Source organism: Olea europaea, unplaced genomic scaffold (genome assembly GCF_002742605.1).
Source record: "Olea europaea var. sylvestris unplaced genomic scaffold, O_europaea_v1 scaffold4642, whole genome shotgun sequence".
NCBI classification, from domain to species: Eukaryota; Viridiplantae; Streptophyta; class Magnoliopsida; order Lamiales; family Oleaceae; genus Olea; species Olea europaea.
In genome coordinates, this window is record NW_019262954.1 from 2728 (window position 1) to 11328 (window position 8601).

General features: G+C 34.8%; 1 protein-coding gene across 3 annotated transcripts; it reads left to right on the top strand.

The window, feature by feature from the left end:
- Positions 1-327: 327 nt before the first annotated feature.
- Positions 328-8113, top strand: LOC111388189 (anamorsin homolog). Of its 3 annotated transcripts, none has more exons than XM_023012874.1 (8): positions 328-512; positions 816-963; positions 3224-3381; positions 3482-3562; positions 4564-4723; positions 4816-4949; positions 5931-6005; positions 7741-8113. In XM_023012874.1, the coding sequence occupies exons 2-8, from the start codon at positions 825-827 to the stop codon at positions 7777-7779; spliced, it is 786 nt and encodes a 261-aa protein (XP_022868642.1). In that variant the 5' UTR covers positions 328-512; positions 816-824; the 3' UTR covers positions 7780-8113. The 3 variants fall into 3 exon arrangements, with proteins under 3 accessions (XP_022868642.1, XP_022868643.1, XP_022868644.1); XM_023012875.1 differs by having other exon boundaries at positions 351-579; XM_023012876.1 differs by having other exon boundaries at positions 363-435.
- Positions 8114-8601: the final 488 nt, after the last annotated feature.

Here is an 8601-nt window from a genome sequence, read left to right on the forward strand (position 1 = left end):
GGTCACTGAACTTTAAAAATCTAAATCATCTAAATGGTCACTGAATTTCGCAAAAGGTTTCTTAGTGGTCACTGAACTTTAAAAATCACATAAATGATCAGTGACCCCTATGAAACATTTTACAAAATTCAATGACCTCGTGAAACTTTTTTGCAAAATTCAATAATCATTTAAGTGATTTTTAAAGTTCAGCAATTCCGTAGAAATTTTTTATAAAATTCAGTGATCATTTAAGTGATTTTTAAAGTTTAATAAGCATCCGGACAATTCACACAGAAAAAAATATATCATAAACAAACCCAATTATGAAAGGCGCGTATCGAAACTCACGCCCGTTTTAAGTCACACATAATTAGGGGGAACAATCGGCTAAGGGTTTTTCCGTTTGTATGATTGTTACACCAAAAATTGTGAAAAGTTCAGGGTGAAGGAGAGGTAAAAGGGGGACCAATATATCTTGTGTCTCAGTCTCAGTGATTTCTACTCAATTTCTTCATCTCCAAACTTGGAAGGTAGTATCAGATTTTATTAGTGTAAAAACGGGTTTTATATGTTGAAATCTCACTCGATCTGATTCCTGTGAGTGATTTAATTTCAACTTAACGCCGTTTAATTTATTAATTTTTTTCGAAATTGTGGTTTTTAGATAGTAATCTTCCTCTGGCAACAGTGTTTTTCTCGAAAACATTTCGCTTGAATTTTTGATGTGGTTCTTTATGATTTCTCCTCGCCCAGTGGCGGCAGTTGCCCCCACTAGACCCCAGGTGGCTTTGTCCCTGATTGCAACTTAATTCTGTTGTTTGTTTCTTTTGTAGGATACTACGATGGCCCAGGACAAAATTTTAGCACTTACGGATCAAGTAGTCGCATCTCTTAATGTAATTTTAGATGCGATTAAGGTGGTTAGAAAGGAACAGGTCGAGCAGCTCGATCCTATGATCATCACACAAGCTTCACCTGACAGTAAATTTCCCCTCTTTATCTTTTCTTGTTATTTGCTTTAAAACAATTTATTTTTTATGGATTGCTACTTGACATGCTTTGAAGTGATGTTAGCAAATTAATTCATTGGTTTCAATTTATTTAAAAAAAAAAAAAAAAAACTTGTTTCACGGCATGCCGGTAGGATGGCAGAAGACTGGAGTACGTGTGAAGTTCAAAAAATATAATGGGTATAGGAATTATTAATTGCTTAAGTTAATTTTTCTCCAAAATAATATAAAGAATCAAATTTTTTTCGCAGCTATTCAACCATAAATAGTTTATAGTGAACATGACACTTGAAATTATTTTGAGTTTGAGATTAAACAAATTGAGCTATGATCCCAAGAATTGAAACTAAAATATTGTTTTTCCCCCCCTCAATTGAAACATTTATTAAATTCACAGTAAAAACTTTGTCCACCTGTTTAGTTAAAAAAGAGCTTTATGCTACTTGGGTGGAAATGCATCTTTTTATGGTGTAATGATATGAACACATCTTTATTACGTTTTTAGCATTGGTGTACACAGCATATTATTCCCTGAGATAAAGAAAATAGTTGAGAATTTTATGGGTTAAATTCACTCACCAGTAGCGGATTATGAGAGGTGTAAAGCTGTGTCATGGGGTGGTTTATTAAGGTATTATGAAAGGTAAAGTTGTCAATACTTCTGACTAGGGAAACGAGGGTGTGTTGGTATGCTTCTATTTTGGATCATTTTCTTGATGCAACGATTGTGTATTTTATACAGATGGGCCACAGAGAAAATTTTCAATCACCTCAGGACCAAGTAGTGGCCTGCCTCATCCAACCCTGATCAATGCCCATTCCTCTGCCTCAGAGGATCCAAATGTTGGAACATTGGATTCTATCTTTCAAATCTCCTCAACAAGACCCTCAATGATAATTTCTATACGTAAATGTAAAAATAACCAGATTATCATAATTCAAGGAAACTGTTTTGTTAAAATGAAATAAAAACCCGAGTCAAATGCTGCTTGTATACCAATGCATGACAACTTAATGCTCTACATTAGATAGTGATGGTTGTACTTGCTCATTCACGAGAAAGAATTCTTTGTAGTTTGTATTATCTCTTGCCATTTAAGTCAGTTTGTAGCTAGACAAGCTCAGCTTGGCCAATTCTAGGTTTTGTGAAGTTATAAAGCTTGCATAAACAAGCTATTCGAGTTTGGTTTCTTAGGACCTCAAAGCTAAGTACTTTATCAATTTTCCTGTTCAACTCAACTCATTTACATTCCTAGGAATGGTAGTGTTGGAAGAGAATGTGCAACATGGTGGATAGGACTAGTTTCTAGTTAAAATAAACCAGTATTTTGCATTTAATGATGATCTGAATGTTGACCTTGAAGTAAAATATAAGGAGTTTTTTCTTAAAACTAAAATTAGAACCTTATCTTTGATCGATAACTCTGCCCATAGTTTTAGAATTTCTTATCAAGTATAAGTTTATTTTATTTGTTTAAAAAGCTTTTGGAAGTTACAAAATCTCCAAGTTATACATAACGAATTACTCTACTTCAAAATTCTTAAGTGAGAATCATAGTTTGTTCTGGCTCGCTCCAAACCATGTACTGTCATAAGATGTTTTATGGATGGGAACATCCATATTTACCTTTTGGAAGAAAAAATGAAGTGTTAGATATTATGGTTTTTGAATATGATTTGTCATCATCACATTCCCTATGTTATTTTATGTTCGCAAGAAAATAGTACTTAAACCTTCAATAAGAGAAACTACGCGTATTGCATAATATGTTTCCAGATGCTGTGTACTGGGTCAAGTCCCTTCTGGTGCAATTATCCATCAACTTTGGAGCCCTCCATAATTACATACCCTTTGACCAAAATTTGATGTTTTAGATATAATTTTTGGATGTGATTTATGCCCATCACATTCTTTATGTTATAATATATTTGTAAGATAATGATACTTGAACCTTAATATGCAAAACTGCACATATTGCGTAAAATGGCTCCTGATGCTGTGAACTAGGTCAGTCTCTTCCGGTGCAAATATCAATGTACTTTGGAGCCCTTCAGTGCCTAATCTTCTCTTTGCTTGGTTGATGAAAGACACTATTGGTCGTAAAATCTTCATGTTGGTTCCCAAATTGTAGATTGCCTTGGTGGATTAAATTGTTCTGTCCTTGAGCCTATTGATGTTGCAATATTCAATGCTTCATATGATTTTTACATTTAACGTCAATTTATGGTAGGTCCGCTGTCGGTGGAATCTTCATCTATGGATGTCGTTGTATTTATCAGTAGCTCATTTGAACTTCCCAGTGACCAATTGCTTGTGAACATCTCAAGAGTGTTAAGGGCTGGTGGAACTGTTCTTCACTGGACTTCTCAATCTGCTACTGGGAAAGTGGTAATTTATTACAAGATATCATTACTCGGTGAATTAACTGGTGACCATCTTCTTCCAGCCATTGAATGTATTTAGTTATTTATTTATGGTCTTGTTGCAGACAGACTCTTCTCTCAAGGGCAAGTTCCTTCTGGCTGGTTTTCTTGATGTACTATCTGCTGAAAATGGCCAGTCCTTTTGGGTGCATCTCTAACACTCTCTCTATGCTATTTTTGCTCTTATGCACACATGGACAGACACACGGTCCCTCCACCTGCAGTGTTATAAATTTGGCCTGCACAGCTGATCGACCAGAAACATGGTTAGCTGGATGTTGGACCAGTTGGAGTCATACCAGTTAAACCTCCTTTTGCCCAGGGTTTTGTAGTCCGTTGACGTGAACCGGTTTATCTAACTAAGTCGGGTTCCACATCCCTTTTAATGCATTGTCCCTTTATAATACTACCCCTGTTTCCATAATGGATTTCCTGAATGCTAGACTGAAAAAATGAACTCCTCTATCATCTGCATAAGGGCTTTCGAGGCCCGTACACTAATATTTATATAGTCTTTTGATAACCTTGAGTTTGTTTTATATCATTTTCATCAGAACTTGTGGTTCAATAGATTACTCACAAGTTGAATTTACCTGATGACTTAACCTTTTGTTGGGGGTAATGGCCGAGCTTTGTAATTATGTTCTGTTGCTTCTGTGGACAGTGTTTTACCATCCTCATTTTTGAAATAAACTGCTCCCAGTTTTCCTTGTCAATTGTTAATATGAGAGTTAAGCAATCCATCGCAGTCACTGAAGGGTTGAAGCGTGCTGGTGCCACTAGTATAGATGTTATTCATCTACAAGCTATGGACACAATTTTTATATTTATATGTTGTGTCTTATTGAAGCTTTTAGTTTTTTCACATTTTGGTTGTGTTTATTGAAGCTTTTAGTTTTTTCACATTTTGGTTGTGTACATTATTCCTAGATACTTGTGTAATTTCATTTCATGATTCCAACCTTGATATTCTGATTAATCCATTGAAAAACCAGGTAGTGGCTTGCATTATTAATTCATGTTGCAAGTTTTATTGAACATTTCATAAATTGTTTTATTCTTTTGTTTCCATTTTAGAAATTGATTTGGCCTCCGAATATTGTTTTGTATGCTGAAAATTCCTGAATTTTATAGTCTTTTTCCTCAGGTTATTGGCAAGAAACCTTCGTGGAAGATTGGTTCATCCTTTTCTATTAAGAAAACATCGCAGTCTCTACCCAAAGTGCAGATCGATGATGATATGGATCTGATTGATGAAGATAGTCTCCTAACTGAAGAGGATCTAAAGAAACCCCAGCCACTACCTGGTTAATCAGAAGCATCCACTTCTTTGTTTTTAATTTCTGCAATGTTTTATTTGTAGCTTTTATCGTGCTAGTTGCACTTGCTTCTGGAATAGGTGATTGTGAAGTTGGAAGCACAAGGAAAGCCTGCAAAAATTGCACTTGTGGACGGGCTGAAGCAGAGGAGAAAGTGCAGAAGCTTGGACTTACCATGGATCAGCTCGATAATCCTCAATCTGCTTGCGGAAATGTTTGTTTAATTTGATAATGTCGTTTCTATATCAAATAATGTTTACTGCCACATACTGCAGCATTTATAAGTTGATCATATAAGGGAAAATATAAGAAAAATCCTTATTCTGGTTATCTTAGATACTCTAGTAAGTATGGTTACTGTATAATAGCTCATCTCTGTCTTGAAAAAGCTGAATTGGGCTACTGCTATGATGTCTGCTTGTCACTTATTATGGCACTTCAGTTGACCTTAGGAGTGTAAGGGAGTTGTTGTATAGAAGAACTTGTGGCGTATTGCCAATTCACTATGAGGTTAAACTTGTCATCACCTCATTGTAGATTTAAGAAATTAATTAGTTAGGCAGGGCTATTTTTTTCAGTCTACTACATATTTCAAATGGAAGAGGGAAACTATTGTTATAAGAGTGGATGGAGAACAGTGATAGCATAAGTACACAACTGGACTGGGATACTTCTCTCTTTTTTTCTGAAAGGGCAACTACATTTGTTGAATGTTAGATAGGTGGAAGAATTATACTTATTTGTTCACATATATTGGTTTACGCTTGGATCTTCATTACAGAATAAAGTTGAAATGAAGATCTATGATATATATGGGATAAATCAATTTTAAAAAATCATCGATCAAATTCATGATGAAATGATGTAATTAGGTATACTCGTATAAAAAAGTGTTCTAATTTCTCTAGTTATTATTTTTACAGAGCTTGAACTTGATAATTGTCAATCCATGCCTGATTATTGTATGCTTCTGGTTATTTACTGTTATGCTACAATGAAAAATATTAATATGTAACAATATGGTGATTTTGGTGTTCTTATCCAACTTGTGCAAAGATGTCATTACAGCATGAGTTATGATTTGTTGATATGTGATCATCAAGTATCTATTGTGAAGCATTCTTTTGTGCTTTGTTGGTGAAACTATTGGTTTTGTTTCCTATTCCTATCTAACCCGTGCATTCTGTTTCTGCAGTGTGGTCTAGGTGATGCTTTCCGGTGCAGTACATGTCCTTACAAGGGTCTTCCAACATTCAAATTAGGCGAGAAGGTACCTCTCGAGCATTAAATTGATAGATTCCCACCTCCAATAAGATTCACTCGTACAAGTTGCTCATTCAAGATTCTAGAGTTTTCCACTTGTTAGTTAGCTAAGAGTAAAAGGGGAAATAGAAATATAGTAGAGATCTAAGCCTCTCAAATGCTTGGAATTGTTCTGTCAATTTCTATTTCCAGTTTCCATGCATTTCAATAAATCTATTTACAATTCAGCAAATCCTCACAGTAACAAGCCTCAATTATCAGCCACTTCAGTAGATCGAAATCCTATTACAACATCTGTTGCCTAACATTTCTCTTAGATCAGCAGCAGCCAGCATCTGAGGCATTAGTATAATCCATAGCAGCAGCAGGGGAATTTCATTAGTCAAAGTACAGTAGCTGGGGATCCTATCATAAATATGACTGCTTCCATTCTCTTTCCTAGTACTGTTTTCAGACCCAGCGTTTTTCTGTGGACCCTAAAAACATTTGACAAAATCAGAATCTGGCAATTTCCAGAGTCATCCTTGCATAAATGCAAAATGTTCTCTTTCTCCTCTGAAGGCATTATTTTTTACAGATGGGGGTGGCCTCCTGTAGCCTAATAATGTTGGTTTTTCTTGGATGTTGTAGAAGGAATATGAGGAATTTAATGAGCTAGGCAACACAAGATGGAAAAGAGATGTTTAGGGATCTTTTTGTTTTGATCAATACATGAAAGACAATGGGTTTATTTTCAGTGAACATGAGATAGTGTAAGCTGCAAGGAGTGAATTTTTGGTAGTGCTAGGTCATTTGTTTGTAGTTGATAATTGTCTTCGACAGATTGAAATAGAGAATCTCTACTAGCGATATTGGGAACACATTAAAACAAAAGAAGAGCACATGTAGGATTGATACTAGGTTTACCTATATTTTATGGCTTCAAGCAGTGGTTTCGTCACCCACATGGTTGAGCTTCAGTATTCTGGATTATCGATTAATTGATCTTATTTGAATTCTATAGTTATGTTTCCATATGCAGCCTGTTAATTTTGTAAATCTGAACTTGAATTAAAATTTGACACTCTTTGTTAATTCATTATTGTTTAATGTACTTGTTTGTCCAAGTATAAGATAAACATTGCTGATAATGTCTGGAGCTATCTGTATAACCTTTGGTGCATGATGGGGTAATTTGTTTATACTGATAAGGCACATAAAGTATTGCTTTCGAAAGTTCCTTCTTGTTTCTCTTCCTTTTTTGATTGTTAAACTGTGACAAATCCTCAACCATTTCACCATCTTTTTGAACTTTGTGTGTAGTGAACTGTTGAAATATTGTAGTATTATTTGTTTGACTCATTATATAACCATACCTAGGTTCTACATTGATTCCATTTTTATATATTACTCTTATGATCTCTTTTTATGGGAACGTAGTAGTGTAACCTCAAGCTTATTGGGATTACAGGATTACTATTTTTCATTCTGTTGACCTGTCAAATTGAAGCTTCTTTTCTTAACCATGACTCCGTTTGACATGACGCTACTCTTGGTTCTGTATTGCAGCACGTGTTTTATTTTGCTCTTGATTTTGATTTCACTGTGATCAAATGCACACGGATGGATTCTTGATGAAATCAACTTTATTTTTCATAGTTATAGTTCCTTGATGTCAACGAGGTTTTTTCACTGATGTCTGATTTCATGATTATCTTTCATATGGTGCAAAAGCTATGCTGAGCATTACTTTTGTTTGACAGGTAACTTTGTCTGGGAACTTCCTTGCAGCTGACATTTAATTCACAAGAAGTTGAATCTGGAATTCGTAATGTGGTTGGTATTGCGAAAAGCTATGCATACGGTGTAGGTTTTTTGGATCATTGGATGTCAGTGTCTTTATGCAGAAAATGAAGTAAATAAATTGTCCCGAAAAGTTTCCTTAGATTGAAAAACAAAAAATCAAGAACTTGTATGGTTGATACAATTGTCAACTTCGTACATTTGCATTCAGAAGTGGATGGTATATGACACCCATCAATGTTATTTACATGAATGTAATTAGTTTTTCTTAATCTCATACATTATTAAGGGATGGCTTGGTAGGGTTTTTGAAAAGTTAAAAGTTGTTTTTGAGCATGCTTGGATAACTTTTTGGAAGTGTTTTGTTGAAAAGTTTTAAGTTGGCATGAGATAACTTCTTTAGGCTGCTCTATTAAGCCCCCGTTTGGTTTTGATTTTTCAAGTCAAAAAATTAAGTTTTTAATCGTTACTTAATTTCGACTTCTTCTTTCACAGAGGAGATTCACTTTTCTCTAACAGTAAAAAATTTGGTTCTAATGATCAGTACCAAACAAGTCCTAAAGGAAGCAGAGCAAAAGCAAAAGTTTTGCCAACATGGTCATAGGCCAGTTTTTGAAGTTGAAGTTCCTATTTTCTAATATCTTGAGTGTTAGATTTTGCAGTTAATTTTTTGTTTTGTAAATTGAAAGTGTTTGTATTCAAAATATAAATTCCGTTGTGCCGTGGACTCTGTATTATGCCAGCAAACTGATTTGGGGAATTTCTCATCCCAATGTCCTATTGGTTTTGGACTTGTATAGTATTGAATTGGGAAGAAAGGA